Source organism: Strix uralensis, chromosome 20 (genome assembly GCF_047716275.1).
Source record: "Strix uralensis isolate ZFMK-TIS-50842 chromosome 20, bStrUra1, whole genome shotgun sequence".
In the NCBI taxonomy this organism is placed as follows: domain Eukaryota; kingdom Metazoa; phylum Chordata; class Aves; order Strigiformes; family Strigidae; genus Strix; species Strix uralensis.
The window spans coordinates 10,671,442-10,691,920 of NC_133991.1; the positions used below are offsets into that span (position 1 = coordinate 10,671,442).

Sequence of the window (20,479 nt, forward strand, 5' to 3'; positions counted from 1 at the left end):
TGATTGGCGGCTGATGGCCCCTTCCTGTCAGCTGATTGGCGCCGGGGCGGAGGCGGGAAGGACGGACGCTGAAGAGGGCCGCTGGCGCCGCAGGTGCGCGGCCGCGTGGCGCCGCTCGTCGCCTTCCGCGGAGCGCGGCTGTGAGGGGAGCGGGTGCGCGCGCGGCGGGCGGGAAGTGGCGGTCTGGGGGCTCCTACCGCTTAGAGGAGGTGGAGGCGGCGCCCAGGTGCCTCCGTGTAGGCTGGGGCGGGGCGACACGCACAGGGCAATGACAGCGGCTGCCTCAGCGCTCCCTCGGCCCCAGAGAGGCAGAAGAATTTTCCCCGGGTCTGAAGCGAGAGTAGGGCCAAGGTGGCGTCGGGGTTGCTCTGGGGAGCGGCCCCGGTTCGCCCAGAGGCGCTCCCGGGCGGAGCGGGGCAGACCGGGACGAAGGGCCGGTGTTGAATCCTTCCCATGGCCCCGACGGGGGGTTGTTTTCCCTTGGGCAAAGCTCCATTCGAAGTGGTGCTCGTTTAAGCGAACCCCCCTGAATGTGTTGGGGAAAAACCTTTTAACAGGGTGCGGTTACATTTTTGGTAGGAGGTAAACTCATGTTAGCGCTCTCTTTTCGCTAGGATTTCTTCTGTTGAGAAAGTTGATGATGAAGCTGAATCATGCGATACATTGGTGTGGTTTTGATGTATATGTTTACTCATTAAAAGTCAGATGAAAGACACAGGTTAGTGAGTATAATTTATCACAGGGAACCTGCCAATTTAAAATGGCTCCTTTTCTTTTGTAGATGCTGAAAACCTATAGAAAAAAACCCTGTCATTTAAAAAATATAGGTTTTTTTTTTTAAAGCCATCTATGCATCTTCAGTATTTTTAATTCAATAGTTTCAACATTTTAGCGTGATAGGAAAACTGACTTTCTTTTATTATCCAGAGTGAGAGAAATGCAAGATAATGCTCACAGAACAGTGAAGTGGATGACACCTCATTTTCCCCTGAATAATTACTGTATTAGTAGTGGAAGAAAAAGCATTGATTTAAAACATCTAATTTATAAAGTCAGTGTCCAGTTTTATTTTCTCATTATAAAACGAACAGTACAGGCTACTGTTGTCTTCTGTGTCTTTTTAGTTTGCAGTGTCTTGGAGTTCAGGGTAATGGACCTGCAGAATTGAAAAACTGGCTATTTTTAGTTATTAAATATCCTAAAATACTTTTCCCCTAAGGATTTGGGTTCTTACCCCAAGAATATTTAGTGTGAGAAATAGAATCTGAAATGATGTGTGGAGTTCATTCATACTTTTATTTAAATTGCTGATGTTACTCATCAGATGGTGGCACTTGCTCTCATGTGTAGCAAGGACTGAGTCTGAACTGACGGTGTGTGGTATAAATTCCTTTATGCCAGTTCTGGTACTATCCCGAACTGCTTAGCCCCCTTATCAGCTTAGCAGTTTTTGCTTGGTTTTGTCTGGTACCATATGTTGTTTCAGGCTCTGCCTGGTTGTTAGTGATGACTTGTTAATACTGTTTTTTATTGCAGTTATAAACCTGAAGTAACCAGGAGGAAAAAGTGGCAATGTCTTCTGATGTGTCAGAATATACTATTGGGGGAGTGAAGATTATATTCCCTTGCAAGGCTTACCCTTCACAACTCGCAATGATGAATGCTGTAAGTAGAATTTATTAGCATTTGCTAAACTAATAGCTTATGTTTTCAGAGCCTTCGGTATCTTGAGAATTTCAGTTGTAACTTACTGGTCTCTGTGCTGTACAATGCTCTCTGGCCCATGACTAGGCAACGCTGAAGTACATTTTGGATTTGTGAACATTTATGCTAAGAAACAAGTTACGTGCGATGTAATATATGTGATTATTGAACTAGATATAATGTAATACAAACTTTATATAATTTCATAAGTATATAAGGAGGGAATGATTTAGTAAAACATCTGTATTTTAAACAGAACATAATATTTCAATAAGTTTTCACTTCTTGGAGGGTTTTTAAAAATGAATTATTATACTTTACATTTAAACAGTTTTAACCATTTTTAACCACTTTTTCTCTGTGGGACAAATGGTTTGGTTGTCTGACAGATGTTTTCAATGTTTTGGTTCCATAAGACTAAAGGAAGCAAGCCAGCCCCATCAGGTATTGCTCTTAGCAGGAAAGTATTTCACAGCCCCCTGCAAGTGAACCTCTGAGCATTGCTACTGAGCCATGTTCCTCTTGAGAGAAATGCAGCTAAGGCTTGTTGACCTGTTTTTATTATTAAAGGGGATTGGGAGGAGGTGGTTTTGGTTTGGGGGGTTTTTTTGTTTGTTTGTTTTTTTTTAACAAGACAGCAGGTGTCCTGATCTATTTTTAGAAGTTATTTCTAGGTTAGCTAAAGACATCCTCTTTGTTTTTTTCCTATTAATTCTGGTTTTATTCTTGCTGTTCTCCTTAAAGATTGTTAAGGGCCTAAATAACAAGCAGCACTGTTTGTTGGAGAGTCCTACAGGAAGTGGCAAAAGCTTGGCATTACTTTGTTCTGCGTTATCATGGCAGCAGTCTCTGCGTGGTAAGTTGTCTTAGGGTCTGTTTGCCCAGTTTTTATTACCAAAATATATGCTAATGAGTTGTTGTTGTTTATCAGCCTTTAAACATTCAGTTTCAGGAATCTAGCCAGGTCTTTGTCCACCATTATGCATATTGTTTATTAGCAATATAAAACAGTAATGGCCAGTAATACTAATCTGGGTTTATCCACCCGTTATCATAAGGGAATTACATGGCTGTTGGAACTGTGAAAGAAAATACTTGCGGATTTTAGTTATGCAACTGAATTGAAAAAGAGGGGTATTTTTCAGCTCTGCAACTTGTTACGGTTCTTTGCACTGCAGTTCTTCAAAGGGTTATAGTAGCTTGTTCAGATTTTGTAGAGACACAAGGTTTATAACTGGACCTAAACAAAATCTTTAATCTTAACTGTTTGGAAAGTCTTAGTTCTCATGTATAGTCTTGAGTAGTTTTTAATGGAAGACAAATGACTGTGTCCTTCAGAGAAATCACTGCTTACATCATCATGTGAAAAGGAAGACAGAAAGCCAGAGCCCTCACCACCGTGTCGCTGCATGTGTCATTCCCAATCTAAGAGCAACGAGGCTGCAACAAGTGTGAATCATGGTGCTTCATGTTCTTTTAATAATTCTGAAACGGGAAGTTCCATAAAACCTGGAAACCCGGTAACAAACACAGGTAACTTCGTACATAGGCAGCTAAAAATCTGTTCTGGAAGTAAAATACATAGCCAGTGATGTCATTTTTTTTTTTGCTTTTAAGTCAGGGACTTTTTTTACCATCGTAATAGCAGAGTACTACATGATTCTGCCCTGCATGGAAATTTGTATGAAAATGGTGGTTGACGAGTCTAGAAACATCTAATACTATTTCCTACATCATCTGTCTTTATAGTAAATTCTATCTTTAAAATGTTCCCCTTATTTAATATTTAATGCATTCCTAGTAGTGGACATACCTTTTATTTTATTGTATTTTTATTACAGAATGTAAGGAAAATGAAACACTAGCCTCGAAATTGTCTGCCAAAAAAAGGTTATCTCTATGTGAGAGTGAGAAGGATGATTTTCAAGTAGACAGGAAAAGGATTCGTCCTTTAGAAACTGAGCAGCAGGTGAGCAAAGTTTATTGGCAGTAAAATAATCCAGGCATAGCTCAACAAAGCTGTCAAATACCAATCAACATTTCAGCGAAGGGCATAGAGAATCATTGAGTCACATCATGGTCATAGTTTAGATTGACAGGTTTTTGTTCATTTTTATTGTTAGTTGTTACAAAGAAGTCCATTGTTGCACTAAATTGTTCATAATACCATGTCCTAAATTATATCTTGCGTATTTAAACACCAAATGTCCCCAAAGTCTATTTATCCCCAGTTGATCTGTAATATTAAGTCAAAGTATGAGATTCTAGAGTTGAAAGCGCTCTTGCAAATATGTATTAGAAATACAAATAATACTGTGAATGTATTAGAGTTCTGTTTTATATCCTGTCAAATGTATTATCTCTGGCCTCATAGGGGGAGTGCGAGATTTCTGTAAAGTTTTCATCTGTGTCAGTACTGATATCACGTGACTTAGTGCTCGTGTTCAGATGCACACTGTAAATAACTTTTAGTATTGCTCAGGTGGTTACTTTTGGTTTAAGTTTTTAGATCAATATGGCTTGATTTTACTTCTTGATTTAGTTACGGAAGTTTTCTGCTTATATCTATATAGTATTATAATTTCTATCAGGTTTGTAGCAGTGGGAAATTAAAGAGGAAAAGCTCAGCAATAATTACAGACTTTTTTGTTGTTACTGAATTTTGTAATTAAAACTTTATCACTTTTCCCAAATTACTCTCGTGAGGCTTAGGTTTGGTTCAACTGTTAACGAATATTAGTGATGCACTGTGTTACTGAAACAGACTCAGTGGAAAACAGTTGAAACAAAATCACTGACTGCTAGTGTAAGCACATACTTCTGTCCAGTGGATTTGAACACGGTACTTTTTTTCCCAAGCAGGTTAGAAAACGTCATTGTTTTGCAAAAGGAGTGCAGCTAGTTGATGCTTTAGAAGTTTATAATCAGAGAAAAAATGGAGAGCTGATTGTTCACTCTGAAAAAAGTGTGAAAACCACTACTTTTTCTCCCAAAACTGTGAGTAATATAGTAATATCTTGTATCAGGACTGTTAGTTCAAGAGCAATTTAAAAAAAAAAATTTACTGTGTAGAGATTATCCATGAAATGCAAGTTGTTAATATAGTTTCAGAAAATACTGTACCTCCAGCTGAATTACAGACTGATGTAAAGGTTCCCAAGTGTGTAAGTTGAGTTAATGTATTGTCACTATCCATAGTGAGAACTGCAGTGGCTTTTACTCCTAGTGGTGCTAACCAATGTGGTTTGCGAAGTGTCAGTTGTTTCTGTGAAAGTTGTTCTTCTAAACAGTGGGTTGAACTCTTTTACACCACGGCTCCCCAACAGCACAAAATCTGACCCAGCAATTCAGATATAAATCTGTGTTATGTTATAGTACATTATAGTAGATTTGTGACATTATGGAAGAACTTGAAATTGGGACCATGGAAATTAAGTGGCATCAGAGTTTGTAGATTTTTGTTCAATTTACCATTCATTGTTTTGTGGCACATGTAATAAATGAAAGACAGCATTTAATATTAACATGTGCCTTTTAGACCTTAAAAAAGTAGTATGGAGTAAGTTGGAGCTGATCATTACAATATATTATAACAAAAACTGAGTAATAAATATTGCACATGATTAAGAAGAAAAATCTTGTGTGTAACTGTGATTTACGTTTTGGGCTTGGTTTTTTTGTTTTTGTTTTTTTTAAATTACCATTTTGCATAGCAGAAGTATCACGTAAGAAGTTGAGATATAAATATGCAGTTGCTTTTGCAGCTTCTGCATTCTTGGTGTTTGAATCTTACCAATTTTACATAAAACTTTGTTGAAGCAAAACCAGTAGAAGAAGAAATCTGAGGCAGTGGAGAGGTGAGTCAGATGCCAGATTACGTTGGTGATGTAGTTCCTATGAATGCTTATCAAAGGCTGTGACAGAATAGTTCTGGTCAATACTAAAATATAGGAGCATGCTATGAAATCATGAAATTATGTGTTTGAGACAAATATAAGAAAGAATGAGGTCTGACCTTTATTTCTTTCTTCAGTACAAAAATCTACTTTCTTCTTTCAAAAGGCAAAGAACGTTCTCCATTTTCAATGTAATTTTTTGTTTGTTTATGGTAATACCCATCTGTAGGTAACTCAGCTTCCAAGTACAGGGGTTTTTATGGACGTTTGGAAACATGATTGGTTTCAACAAGCATTTCAGTTTTCTTTCCACCTCTTCTAACAGCCCTTGGTTCTTTGTTTGTCCGAAATTAGCTTTTATTTCAATCAGTGTGTGTTTTAACTTCAAGAGCCAAAAGCTTTGGTATTACTTTAAGACACTGGGAGCTAAATCTTTTCTTGACAGAAGTGAATCTGTGTTCTAGGTCATTTGATGGGAAGTAGTTTTTATTAGTTTTGGAAAGCTCTGTAGGTTTTTGAGTAGGATTTGAAATGCTTTGTGCCACTGAACTTCAATTGATAGTTTGAAATATAAAGGCCAGCAGAGTGTGCTGTTGATTTTCAAATAAAAAGATCTTCCTTCCTTCCTTGATTGTAGAATTTGCTTTGGTACTTTGGTGTTGGGTATCTGAAAAACTTGATTTACAACTTGTAACAATTTCACGTAGTGAAGAAAACTGAAAACTTTTAGTATAGATCAACTAACCGTTAACTAATAAAATACTGAATCATAGTCTGATTTTCTACGAAAACTCTTAATTTTTGTAACAGTAGTTTTGTAACTACATGTAGTTACAAAAATTACATGTGTAGTAGAGATGTACACGTGTGTGTTATGATGTGCTATCCATGGCTTTGATTTTGCAGATAGTACAGTATACTAGTCAAAGTTTACACACTATACTGTTTACTACTACTTTAGAAAGAAGTAACCTAAAAAGAAGTGTTTCTTTCCATTAAAGTTTATTTTTAAGAAGAAATAAGAACATTTCTTTGTAAAAAAGTTTCCTTTTAAGGATGAAAGAATAAGGTATTATGTTCGTGTGATGGTTTTACTTTATCAGGCTGAACTTGTCTGCTATCAAGAAACAATTGCAGAAAGTAAGGCCTTACTTAGTAGTTCTGCAGCTTAGCTACATTAAGTTTAAGATGTGAGGAGCATCACAGCATAGACTGTTAGGTATAAAAATGCTTTTCTAGTGTGGCTTATGAAATAAAGTCAGCTGAAGTTATGTTCAACACTTACCGTAATGGCTATATACTTAGGATGATGCAATAATGCAATTAATATATTTTCTTAATCCATAAGATAACCCTGCCTTTATATAACTTGTGCTTTACTGTAGTCAATCCTGCGCTTAGAGCAAATTTAGCTTCTTGTCAAGTCCTTTTTGTAGCCCAAGAGAATGGATTGGTGGTTGTAAGAGCATGGGAGGTACTGCCCAGCATGGCTGCACCTGTAGATCCAACAGGTGAGGATCTTCTGCCCAAGGTGACTGCCTGCTCTTGGCTGCTTTCAGTCCAGAGCCTGGGAATCCATTTCTGTCCTTCTGCTGTTAATTCTTGCCAGAGAGGGCAGTTCTAGTGTGAGTTTAAATGAGAAATTATACCCTTCTGGTACTCTCTTGATTACTTCTGTCAAAGCATATGGTCTGAGAAACTGGGGCAGCTGGGTTAAGGAATCCCCATTTATACTAGGTAAAAAAAGTAAACAGTAAATGGAGAGTAGTGTAACAAACACTTGGGGTATCAAAAAACAACTGTGAAAAGAATCTGTCTTAATGTGCTAGCCCATTGCAGTTTAACATATTGCTTACAACCTTCACAATGGAGTTTGAGTGACTTCTGTTACACATTCCAGGAGACTGGCAGCCTGTTACAATCAGGGTCTGGACTCCAGAATAGGCTAATGTACCACGATGGGATGAAGAAAGTTGTGGATTTGTATTACACGCTCTCACCTGACACCGTATCTGATCCTTTTCATGCTGATTGACATTTTGAATGAGCTCTTTGAAGCAAGTTCCAGCTTAATTAAAACGTTTGCTTGGTTAGCAGTGATCTGTGAAAGCCTGTGATAAATATTGAACCGGGTTCACCTGCTGGTTACTGTGAGAGGATAAACAGCTGCTTTGTGTACTTTAATCAAGAGGCTGCAGCAGCAGCAGAATACTGTGCTTTTTGAGAGCTTATAAAGGAATAGTTGAAAAGCTCTGGTAATGTCACTGCTGATATCTTACTAGATTGTGCTTGTGTGATATTTCACACAAGAGGTATTCACTGCCGCATCATTGAGATGGCTTTGTAACTGGGAAATGTAGATGAAGATAGGAAGAACTCCTCTTATCTCTTTGTGTTTCAAAGATCATAGCCTCAGTGTTTGTTTAGCTCTATTTTACACGTAGGACAGGTTGGCAGACTTGATTATTCCTTTTTTAATCGGACTTCCACGTTTTTGCCATATAAATATTGATGTGATAGGCTGTTTTATCTATCCCCTGACAGAAGTAAAAACAAGCTGGATTAGCCTAAGGTCCATATAGTCTGGTATCTGATCTCTACCAGTATCTGTTACTGGATGTTTCTGATTAAATACTGCAGAAAGTAGAGGAGTATCTTTTTTTTCCCCTCTCCCAAATTAAAATCTCTATCTCAGATGCAAACAGCTGAAAACAGGTTTAATTCTGTAGCCAGAGGGAATTATGAAATAGTTTTCTATTGTCTTAATATTAATTATCTCTACTTAGCCCCTGCCCCCCAATTCTTTCACATATAAATTGAACCATTTTCTAATTTTATTATAGTTTAACCAGTATCTCTGTGTTACGAGTCTACAAATTTATACTTTATGAGGCAACACTGCTATGGAAACTGCCATATTGGAGTTATCACTTTGTTCAGCTGGAGAGTATTCTCTTTCCTTTTGCTGTAGTAATGGAAGATTAACACCACGTTAGATTTTGCTATGTGATATCGACAGTAAGTTCTTTTTATAGAAATACAGAGTTAAAATAGGTTGGCTTTAATAAAATTTAAAGATGGCCAAACCATTTTCTAAAGGATGACAAAGAATTCAAGTGCAAGCTGACACACTTGAATAATGTGCAAATAACATGAAGAACTCAACTTTTAAACTATGTTTTAACCATTTTCTTAAAGTCTCTTCATTATAAAGGACCTTCTAAAAAAGGTTTTATTTATTTATGCATTTTGGGCTAATGGTGTCTGTGGCTTTCAGAAATGTTATGGCTGCTGCAGGCAGTTTTATACTCTTACTAGTTACTATAAAATGAGCCTGAGTTTACAACTTTCTCAATGTCGATTTTTTTTTTTTTTAAACTTTTTTCAAAGTTAAAGGTAACATTTTAAAACTGGAATACTGGCTAAAGTGCTACTTAAAGCCAGCATTATACCAATTTCAAACCTTTTAAGAAATACTTTTAAGGCCACCTGTAAAATACTGTAATTTATAAGCCTTACACATAAGAACACTTTTAATTCTTTTCATAAAAACCAACCTGGTTTTTTTTAGACCCATCATAGAAGACCTTTCTGTTCATGTTTATGTATATGTTTATTTGAACTGCATTTTCCTGTTAGAACAATTTTTGCAAAATAGCTGCTTGATTGGTCTTAATATTTTTCTATTACTTTTATTTGGCAAACTAAACGTGAGGCTTAGGATTAGCAGCAAAGTATTGGTGGTATGGTATCATCTTGGAATTCTGTGTATTCTTTTTACCTCTGAAAACACAATCTGACTTGAATTAAAATTAAAAGATAAACATGTTCTTAAAGGCCCTGCACAGTAATTGCTTCAGTTATATTAATTGTTAGCATGGTAATGTGTTTTTCATTATTATTTCAAAGAGCAAAATAGAATATAGATGATAGAAATATCAAGGTCCAATTTGCATTGCAGTTTTGTGTGTGAGTACAAATGGAGTTGAGTATTGCCACATATGTAACATATACCATATGTCAGCTGTTTCCTGCTTGGCTGTTGACAAGAGCCCCATTCATAACTCTTCTTTTTATCCTTTCGGTGAATAAGTAATTATTCAATATAGAAGGCAGGATATTTGGACCTGGCTATTTAATGTGGCAGCACACTATAATGAAATCTGCTGTTACTGGCAACCTGAGAGGGGAATGTAACAATTCCAGCATGGGTGTAACTTTATCTGCTTTGAGGGCCTGTTTATTTGGCACATCAGTGAACCTTTTATCCCAGTGAGTGACAGCTCCAGAAGGGTTACATTTACAGGCGTTCTATCATGTATTGTAATATTTAATGGCGGACAAGTCTGAGTGGGACCAAGGGTAATACGAACTTGCTTTTCCTCAGAGTGGAGGCTAAAAGACAGCTTGATCCCCAGAATTGTGGTGTAACACACAGCATGACTTAGCATTTGTTTATAATGGATAATCTTACTGATTACAATTAAAAGGGGAGGGAGGAGTATTTGAGTGGGCAACTACATGTTGTTACTTGCACTATCACCTGAAAACCAAATCCAAACTCTTTTACACTAGAAGAATTCATTATTTTTTATGGGAGGTGTGTGTGGACACGGTTACTCGTGAGTTATTTGTTTTCTATGTGTCTTTTCACACTAATTATTACAATTTCATGACAGTTGTTCCAGTATTTTGTATTATGAAAGATGGTGCTTCTCAGGAAGGAAAAAACTGGCTTTTAACAAATATTTTACAGGATTAGGTTCTGTTTGGAATTATTCCCTATGTGTCTTTTATTCTTACAGTTACTAGATGGCCTTTGACATAATGGCATGGCAAAAATGTTTCTAATGGAGTGTATATGATGTAGTCTGTTTTATCTGCAAACAGATTTCATTAAACTGTCTAGATTTCTTCTGCTTGCTTTAAGGAAAAATGTTGTCAGTATTTTAATTTGAGTGTCTGGTCCCAAGGTTCATTGAAGGTGCTGGACACTTCTTATTCTGTAACAGGAGTGTCCTTATGCTGATGCTTAAATGGGAGAAGTTTATTTGCATTATGTGTAAATACTCCACTGGAATAATAACTCTTTCTATCATTGGGTTATGATAAAGTTGTATCTAGGGATTGCTAGAAGTTTTTTTAAGATAGTCAGGCACGAGGACCTTGTGTGTATGCTTTAACATTTTTAAACTTTTTGCAGTTTGATAGGCCAACCTGGTGATTGAACAGGCAATCTTGAACTATCCTAGAGGGCATTTTCTATATAGACCATAAGTAGATTTAGCATGCTCATTTTACAGTGAGATTTTGTTAATCTTTTTTTTGTCTTGGGTTGCAGTCTTCTGGCCCTTGCACTGAATGTTCCTGTTCTTCTGGAAAAGAAACTGATAAAGATACTAGTAACACAAAGAAGAAGGAAAATGGAGATCGGTCGTTCATTCCCAAAATATTTTTTGGAACACGAACACACAAGCAAATATCCCAAATTACCAGAGAGTTGAAGAGAACAATGTATTCCAGTGTCCCTATGACGATTCTTTCTAGCCGGGATCATACCTGTATTCATCCAGTGGTATCTAGTAGTGTTAGTAACAGGAATGAAATGTGTGTGGAATTGCTGGATGGAAAACATGTGAGTAATTTTGTTTCAGAAAATGAGCGTTCCTTTCAACATATTAAAATGAAAGGTGGTTGAACAGCTGAAATAAGTAACATTTTTTACTTCTTTATACCGTGGTGGTTAAATGCCTCCTGGTAATTTGGTTTAAAATAAATATTAATTGTTAGAAAATGTTGATACACGGTATCAGTACTGAAAAAAATTATGATGACAGGAATAATATTTATGACTGCTAGGTTAATGTTCTTAGTAAGACTTAAATTGTCTTTGGTTTTATAGTTGAAGAAGAAGGAAGTGTCCTGTTTTGCCTGTTTTCTTTCTGACATGATGTGTTTTTCATTATTGTCTGACATAAAAAGTAGCTGTTAGAAATGTTTCCAGGAAATAAAGTCAAATGCATGTAACAACTTGGAGGATTTAAGCTTACTTGTTTTTCATTATTTTTTGTAACCACTAACTATCTACGCTTATTTGCTTTTAGGGCAAATCCTGTCTTTACTATCATGGTGTTCATAAACTCAGTGAACACCATGCCCTGCAGGCTGCACATAGGATGTATCAGGCTTGGGACATTGAAGATCTAGTGAGCCTTGGAAAAAAGCTTCGTGCCTGTGCATATTTTGCAGCCAGAGAACTCATGGTGGGCGCAGATATTGTATTTTGTCCTTACAATTATCTCCTCGACCCACAGATACGGGAGAGCGTAAGTATATTTGTAAGAAGAGATTGCAATAACTGAAGTTAAAGGGAAGTTAAAAACATAATGTTCAGTGGCTCTGGTCAACTGAAATCTGATTTATATCCAAAATACTATCTACAGAATAAATCCTGGGTTAAAGAATTTTTCCCCTCTTTTTTTTTTTTCTTTTCTTTTTTCAAAAGAAGCATTTCTGTGTTCCAAGTAATGCTTCCACTGGTCTCATACCCTAGCTGATCAGTCACATCATTTTTTCAATCAGTGGAAAAGAAACTCCTGCAAACTTCACAATTGTTTGGTTTATGGAGAGTGTAGTAGGTTCAGATTATATTCATCCAGGCTGAAATAAGGCTTTCCACCCCCCCCCCCCCCCCGTTATTTTCTAGGTTACAGAAATTGGATCGAAAAGCAGAAAACTTTGTTGCTTGCACCATGATGCAGAATATGCACTTTTTTAACAGGACCCTGTTAGTTGCTGTTTCTCGTTAATGTCTTTCACTCTGTTTTACCAGATAATCATTTTCTTTTTTAGATGGAAATTAACCTAAAAGGGCAAGTAGTCATTTTAGATGAAGCCCATAATATTGAGGACTGTGCTCGGGAGTCAGTGAGCTACAGCGTTACAGAAAGTCAACTCAGAGCTGCTCGAGAAGAGCTAGACTTCATGGTCAATAACAAGATCAGACAGAAGGATCATGAGGCCCTACTGGGTGTGTGCTGCTCTTTGACAAAGTAAGGCAACTCTTTTTAATTCCTTTTGCTGATGCAATTTACTGATAAAATGCAACAGAGGTATGCTTCAGACTAGGCAGTCACCTGAGTTTTGTTCATTTGAGGGATCCAGAGGGTTTTGATCTAATTAAAAATACTTGTCTGACTCAAAGGGAAGCATTGAAATTCTGTTTTGAAAAATGTTATGTTCTTGAATGGCGTGCTGATCTTTAAGGGGCTTACTGCCCTAGTTGATGACGTTCTGTATGGAAATTTTGCCTAGGATAAATCAGTTTTGTCTTTCACATGCTTCTGCCTTTTTGACAAATAATAATAACATTATTTTGTCAAAGCATTAATTAGTTCACATTTATAAAATGCTTTTAGAGCCTTGGACAGGAAGTGTTTGGAACAGGTTGGAATCTCTTCTTGGAATCAGATTGGAACCTATTTGGAACAGATTCTTTGTAGTTGAAAGTGAATTTATCAGTCATGCCCTTTGTTTTCCCTGTGAAACAACTCGAACTTGAGCAAAGAGATGAGGGTCTGAAAAATTGGGGTACATGCAAATTCTCAGAAGAGACTTGTTGAAGTCGTTAGAGAATTCAGGTAGCAAACTCTTTTCACAGAGCATGCACTAATCTCTTTGAACTTCTGATTATTCTCAGGCAAAAGTTGTCCACATGGAGTTATTGTTCATTCTTTCGCCCTGGACTGTGTCAGTAAAATGTGGTGTTGATGATTTGCTTTTGTACTGAAATTGAAATCAAGGATGTGCTGAATCTCTTAGTACCTGCCTTGCTGGAACACGGGGATTGTGGAGTTCAGTGGATAGAGAAATATGGATGGTTGAGAGAGTGGTTTGGAAAGCAAGAGTTGATCGTAAGGCAGAAAAAAGCTGCAAAAATAAAAAATGTTCTCTGCTTATTTCTGCCTCTGTACTCGTAGAGGAAAAGGTGGAATTTGGAAATCAGCTCTGCAGCTGTTAATTTTTGAACCTTTCTTTTGAGGGATCCAGGGACTGAAAGAGTTCAGAAACGCACTGCTAATGAAACCTTGAACAACAAAGTCAGCAGAATAAAAGTGAATCACGATACAAGTGGCTTTGAAGTTAACTGAACTCTGGTTCAGTGCATGTCAAATCGTCATTTTGTTGCATTAGTGGTTGGTGAAATAGACCCTGGAGTACACTAAAGCAAGTAGTTCACCATTTTTCCTATCCTTTCTCTATTCTGAGAGTTAATGTTTATGTGCCACAGAGACAAGTGACTTCTGTTTTTCTTTTTTGCAGAAGCTAATTCGCCTACCTTGGATATTTCAAATGTTAAATTTTAGTAAAAGATGAGAATAGCATGGCTGGAGATTTGATTGCCTCAAGCTTTTTAACCTTATCAGAAAAACTAAGGTTGATTGTCTTGGCAAATCTGCCAACAGCATGAAAAGCAGTTGCTGGAAAGCAGAAGACTGGGTGTAAATAGCCAGTAATTGGTAAAATGCTGTTGCATAGTGACATGGCTTTGCCAAATGCATGGGTAATTAGAAAAATCCTATTTCAGTTATAAAGATCCTGGGCCCTCATTCCAGAAAGCACTTAAGCATGGGCTTAGTGCCACAGAGGTGCTAAAATGACCTTTCAGAGGAATTTGAAGATAGACCAATAGAGGTGTACTGGCAGGCTTTGCTGATGAGATGCAGATTTACCAGGACAAATTACTTTGTTCAGTGGAGTACGCTGTACCAACAATGGGACTTGCTGGTAGGGAGAGAAGGAGCAAATATACTTTCTTGAATTGAAGGCATGTTTCTAACACTTGTTAAATCTTTTCCTGAAAATATTGCAGACACCAGTTTTCACTTCAGAACCATAGATACCTTTCTGGGAATCAAGCTAGTTTTATTTATGCTTACTGCTTTACTCTAAAAATAAATTAAGAGGTATTTCAAGTATATGCTTTAACGTTAGATTTAATTGGATGGAATTTATTCTAGGATTTGCTTTTTTCATGGTATTTTAGTATTAGGAAGGTGGTTGTGTTAGGTTTGTATTTGCATTTGTAACATGACCATTTCGAAAGTATGTGATTGTGTTTGAAGTTCATAATGGGGAAACAGAAGTTTTACATTTCCTGAAATGTTTTATCCGTTGTAAAGCTGTTTAATTTATGTGGCCTTTTCCTAATTTTAGTTCCAGGTCTTTTTGATGTTACATTTGAGGAAATGGGGCAGAGTACTCCACTGGTGAAGTTCTGCTGATGTTAGTGATCATCATTCCTTATAAGATAAAGCAAATTATAGCCAAAGAAGTGATTGTCATGGTAGTATTTATGGGGGTTTGCATTTAACCTGGTAAAAGGAAAGGTTTTTTTAATTGTTCCATTGATCAGATTATTTGCAGTGACAGGACAGGAAGCAGTCACTGAGCCTTGTTGCTTTAGTTGATAATGATTAACTGATTTTACAGATAAATATTTTGAGTGGTTGTAGAAATGACAGCTGTCTTTCTGATGCCTCCTGCTGGTTGATGGAACAGACAGCTTCAGCATTTCCTGAGAGGGGGGGAAGCCTGCCTGCTTTTCTAGACAGAGGGAAGGTCTTGTAATACTGCAGGGATGATGAAGGACACATTCCATTAGAGAAAATTTTAGCTCTGCCACAAATGAGATGGCCTGCATGTTTAGATCATGTTTTTAGGAAGTCCTATCCCATTTTACATTGTCAGTACAATTATAATTCTACTTAATTTTAAAATTGTAGCAGTTACAAATACCTGTAGGTAGGTTAAAATATGCGCTTTTTATTGCCTTACCTTTCCTTACTGTGTATAAATACTGAAAGTAGTCGTTTCATGCCTCAAGGTTTGTTCTTAATAGGAAAGTCTGCAGTTGACAGGGATGATAAAATAACTTGCATCAGTTAGAGTAATAATGAGTGGCTTTAAAAGTACAGCAGAAGTCTCTTAAATGAGCCTGACATAGGAGCAGATAACATTTTAATCCCTTTATTGTAAAGATATTATAATAAAATATAAAGGTAGAGGGATGAATTTTCTTCTTGCTTCAATGAGCTGCATCAGGAGCAGTTCCATAGAAGTTAGTTCAACAGTGAAAAACTGGCATAAGGAAAAGCAGAATCTCTCTACTTAGATGTTATCATCATCATAGAAGCCTGGTGCAGTTTTTGAGCTTTGGTATGTATGTGAAGAGTGTCTCTAAATCTCTAAAATTAATGCTGAAATGATTTCTGATTTCTCTCTTTTTACAGCTGGTTAAAGGAGAGCTGTAGTCAACTAGTAGAAAGAGGGTATGAAACTTCTGATAAGGTTTGGAGAGGAAAAGAAATACTCCCGATTTTGTACAAAATGGGAATAACTGGTATTACTTTTCCCGTTTTACAGGTAATGTTGTATGCTATATAAATTAGTACCAGAGTGCATGATGTTGATGTTGTTAAACATTTTCAAATGTACATAAGCTAAATGCTAACAGATCTTTTAATTTACTGCAATACCGAAAAGCTGTCTGAAAATGATACGTGATGGAAACCAGGAGTAATCCATTTGAGCTACTGGAATTTGTGGAGAATCGGTGTTTTAAAGGCTATAGTTGCTCATGTACAATTATTTAAACTGAACTATTGAGTCGGGGTAGTTTTGTCTGTTCTATCCATCTTCATTTTTATTGACTGTTGAAATGTATTTACCCTATTTTCAAGTTTATCCCTCCTTTCTGTGTAAGTTACATGTTAAAAGCGTTGCTACTTTTCCAATTCTGTCTTCGGTCTGACTTTATAGGTATCTTAGGTGAACTTTTAAAACAGTGCGCTGATAGTCTTGTATCTGTATTAGCTTTGGTTTTGAGAAGATACTTAAGAGTGTTGTTAATGTGGAATTTGTTTGCCTGTCATAGAAACATCTGTGTACTGTCCTGGAAAAAGAAGAAAAAATATCGCTGCTCGGTAGAGAGGAACTTATTGAGATACCGATTGTGAGCCCTGCCACTCAGATGGTGCTGAAAGGGTTATTCATGGTTCTTTTATGTCTTTTTAAAGATAATAGCAGGTCAGTGCAAAAACATAGCCTGAGCTGTGTGGTGGTGTTTAATTCAGCTGCTTTGCTAAACTGCCTCTTTCATTTGTGAACGCCTCAGTTATGGTGTCTGGCTTCTGAACAAAACTAACATTTTAGAAAGCTTTGGAAAAATCTATTTGTATGGGAAGAATTTAAATACCAACAATTTTTTTTTCATTCATAAATAAATTCAAATATTGAAGAAATTTATTTGAAGGCTAGGTGTAAATTTTCTTGATGTGTTGCCAAGTTAAATATGCATGGGTTTTGTTTTTCTGTGTAGCACTTACTGTTTGACTGTCTTGATATCTTGACTACTAATGCCAGTAGTTACTAAAAATTTCTGATTTAAACCTTATTTTTAAATATTAATTATTGTAAAGTTTCACTGTTTTTTCAGAAAGTATAATTTTTTTATACTTAAATTGTAAATGCATTGTAGCAGCACTGTCTTCGCTTTGTATGAGATTATTGCCTACAGATTGATTAATTATAGGTTTTATTGATTTTTCTATATCTCTATATAGGTATGCAGATGACTACAGAGTTGCTCTACAACAAACTTACACTTGGATGAATGAAAACCAACTTGATGTTTCAGAAACAAGTGCCTTCTTTACACGGCCCAAGCATAAAAGGACTTTGCGGCAGAAAGCCGCGGTCCGCATGCTTAGTTTTTGGTGCCTGAATCCTGCCGTGGTAAGCTGAGTGTGAAGTAGAAGGCCTTAAGTAATTTGAGTGATAATAAATATATATCTTAAAGTGATTGTATTGATTTTTCTAAATTCATTCTTTCTCCAACCTAGGCTTTTTCAGACTTAAGTGATGTTAGAACAATTGTTCTGACGTCTGGTACGCTCTCTCCCATGGATTCATTTTCTTCAGAGCTTGGCGTGAAGTTTTCTATTCAGTTGGAGGCAAATCATGTTATTCGGAACTCACAGGTAAACTTTTGTATCGTTGTTCCCTCTCCTGAGGTGTAATGCTGGCCCTTGTAAAAGAATCAATAACTTGCAAATAAAAACTATGACAAACCCATTCTGTGAGTAAAAAGAAATGTACAGAACAGACTATTGCTTGGATTAATGCAATTGTAAAGTACATTTTCAAATGAAAAAGGGGGCAATTTTTAGACACATACTCCCCTGGAAAAGTTGAAGTCATGCTATTTTGGTATTAGCTGTCTTATATCGGTTATTGCACTTTCCCTTCTGTTTTTAACTGCTGGAATTAATTTTTTTAGAAATACCTCAATATTTTCCTTCACGCTTAAAATTTCATTATTTAACCTAATGTAATTTAATACAGTTTGTGGCGCATATTTTAGAATTAACTTTTTTAATATGAAATACACCAGGTTTGGGTTGGCACCATTGGAGCAGGCCCTAACGGCCGGAAGCTGTGTGCCACGTTCCAGCATACAGAGACCTTTGAGTTCCAAGATGAGGTGGGAGCACTTCTGCTTTCAGTGTGTCAAAGAGTTGGCCAAGGAATTCTGTGCTTTTTGCCATCCTATAAGGTAAGGAAATCTTAATACATCATCTTTCTCTGAAATCACACACACTCTACTTGAAAATGTAGTGTGTCATCTTTTGCTTTATGCATCAATATATATAAATGTTTATAAAACAAATGTATTGCTATAACACATTGTGATTGTATTATATTGTAACTTCTTGGATCTCGTATTGGCTGGCATACAAGCTTGTTTTCATGAAAAACATGTTCATACTTGTTTTCAACAGATGTTGTCCATATCTTAGTTAATGAGTACAATTGTTTCAATTAGTTTTACCAAAAAAAAAGCCAGACTGATCTGTGTTTTTTTCTTGTTTCCCTGAATGTTTTGAAATTATTTAAAAAAAAAAAATATCTCCTCCATGTAAGTACACATGAAAGGAAACTTTAGGTGTATACCTCAGCAGCAAGAATGTCATTGTGTGTTCTTTATGTGCTGTTTGCATGCAGTATTCATCCAGTTAATTTCTCCTTTCCTTCGTTCTTGTTCCATTTCACTGCATTGGAGATCCTAGTTTATTTTTCTTGAGTTGGGGGAATTGCTCACTCCCATTGGCTGAAAGGAATCCAATTTCTTCATTTCAAACTATGCAATATCTAATTTCAGTGACAACAGATATCTAATTATGGTTAATCTGTGCCTCACAGTAGTTCTGCTTTCTTGTCTATTATTTATGGTCAGCTGTGAGGAACAGGAATATAAACCTGCAATATAATTCTGTAATTCATGCCCATTTTTCTTGTAATGCTTGCAAGAGTGTGACTTTTTTAGTTTTAAACTATCATTTATGATTTTAAAAAATCCTCTCAAAAAACAAACCCCAAAAAATCCTGCCAAATGAACACAAACCCCAGCATAATGAAAATAAAGGTTTCAGACTATTAAGGTTCCTTAACAGAGAATATGTTTTTAAAAATGAAATAAAAACGATTTCTTCTTTTTTTACAAAATCTTTATGTTAGTTTTATTATTTAGCTGAAGAGGCTGCGAAGTGGGGTTTTTTTCTTCGCTGGGTGTCTATAAAGAATTGCAGTCATCAGTGCAATTACTGACAGTAACCATTAGGTGACCACATTAGACCAGGTAATGTACAGTCACTGAAAAAAGCAGATTACTGACTGTAAATTTATTTATCCTAGCTCAAAAACTATGCACTTGAATGCAAAGTTAATGATTGGAAAAGAAATTTTGCATTCAATTTACGTAAGAACTTAGATGGGAGCATATTTCATTTTCAGTATCATCATTATTCTTTTACTAAAGTGTATAATGTTGAACAGTATGTGATAGTTGATCTTATGTATACAGACCTGACAAATATTTATGAAAGTTTTTATGAGAATAGTAATCTGAATTGAAAGTATGGAGAGACTTTGTAATGGCATTTAATAAGAAAGAAAGAGATTGCTGGACAGCTCTGGTACCCTTCCCCCTCTCACTGCCCTTATGTTTTACTGAAAGGTCATCTAGCTAAACACGTTGAGTGTTTTTTTTCTTTGTGGGAACACTTCCATGATCCTAGCGAAAGTATTGATAAATATAAATTGCAGACCATTGAAGGATGATATTTTAAAATCACATTGCCAATATTTTTCTACGGATGCCCTTTTTCATTCTGCTTCTTTTGTTCTGGATTAAGTTGCCTTTAAGTCTGAGATTAATATGTTGAAAACACAGAATAATGTAAGCGTAAGCATATTAGTACAGGGAAAGCAAGGTATTTTTCTTTCATCATCATGCAGAATATTGCTTACCTGCACATTTGCATTTCAAAACTGATTTTCAGATATTTTCATGGGGAAATTGCTACATCTCTTAAAAAAACCTGCAGCTTGTAAAGAAATAATTCAAGGCTATCAAGATCTGACTAATGTACATGGTCATGTACCTCACTAAATTAACTACTATGGGTTAAGCAGATCTTTTGAAGGCTCAACCCGTTCTGTGAATTGGAGTTTCAACTTTGGAATAGTGAAAAATAAAGTCTTATTTAAATCTCTGGAAGGCTGAGGGTGCAGTGCTCTGATCTTGAGTACCATCTATTCAGGTAATTTGATGGAGGTTGAATTTAGGCGTGTACATTGAGTTTCAGTTTGGTTACACTTACAGATGCACTTCTCAGTGCAACATTCTTTCAGTTTTCAGAATTTGTGGCTCAGCAATGATGTCCTTGGCTCTGCCCCGCTGACAGAAGCCCTGCTGCTTGGATGGCTCTCTCTGTTTCAGTACCTCTCTTTCAGCACTCATGCGGCACATTTTTACC

At 36.5% G+C, this 20,479-nt stretch overlaps 1 protein-coding gene across 2 annotated transcripts in view; it reads left to right on the forward strand.

Moving 5' to 3' along the window:
- Window positions 1-45: 45 nt before the first annotated feature.
- The window catches only part of BRIP1 (BRCA1 interacting DNA helicase 1), a 63,498-nt gene continuing 43,064 nt past the window's right edge, over window positions 46-20,479 (forward strand). Inside the window, exons 1-15 of one of the 2 annotated variants that reach the window (XM_074890288.1) lie at window positions 71-93; window positions 615-718; window positions 1,537-1,665; window positions 2,449-2,560; window positions 3,043-3,237; window positions 3,546-3,673; window positions 4,567-4,701; window positions 10,942-11,235; window positions 11,705-11,926; window positions 12,453-12,652; window positions 15,893-16,025; window positions 16,537-16,688; window positions 17,225-17,396; window positions 17,504-17,641; window positions 18,055-18,216. In XM_074890288.1, the coding sequence (XP_074746389.1) occupies window positions 1,573-1,665; window positions 2,449-2,560; window positions 3,043-3,237; window positions 3,546-3,673; window positions 4,567-4,701; window positions 10,942-11,235; window positions 11,705-11,926; window positions 12,453-12,652; window positions 15,893-16,025; window positions 16,537-16,688; window positions 17,225-17,396; window positions 17,504-17,641; window positions 18,055-18,216 (2,136 nt within the window). In that variant the 5' untranslated portion in view covers window positions 71-93; window positions 615-718; window positions 1,537-1,572. Of the gene's footprint in view, window positions 94-614; window positions 719-1,536; window positions 1,666-2,448; window positions 2,561-3,042; window positions 3,238-3,545; window positions 3,674-4,566; window positions 4,702-10,941; window positions 11,236-11,704; window positions 11,927-12,452; window positions 12,653-15,892; window positions 16,026-16,536; window positions 16,689-17,224; window positions 17,397-17,503; window positions 17,642-18,054; window positions 18,217-20,479 lie in introns of both variants that reach the window. The other variant, XM_074890287.1, reaches the window with a different exon arrangement.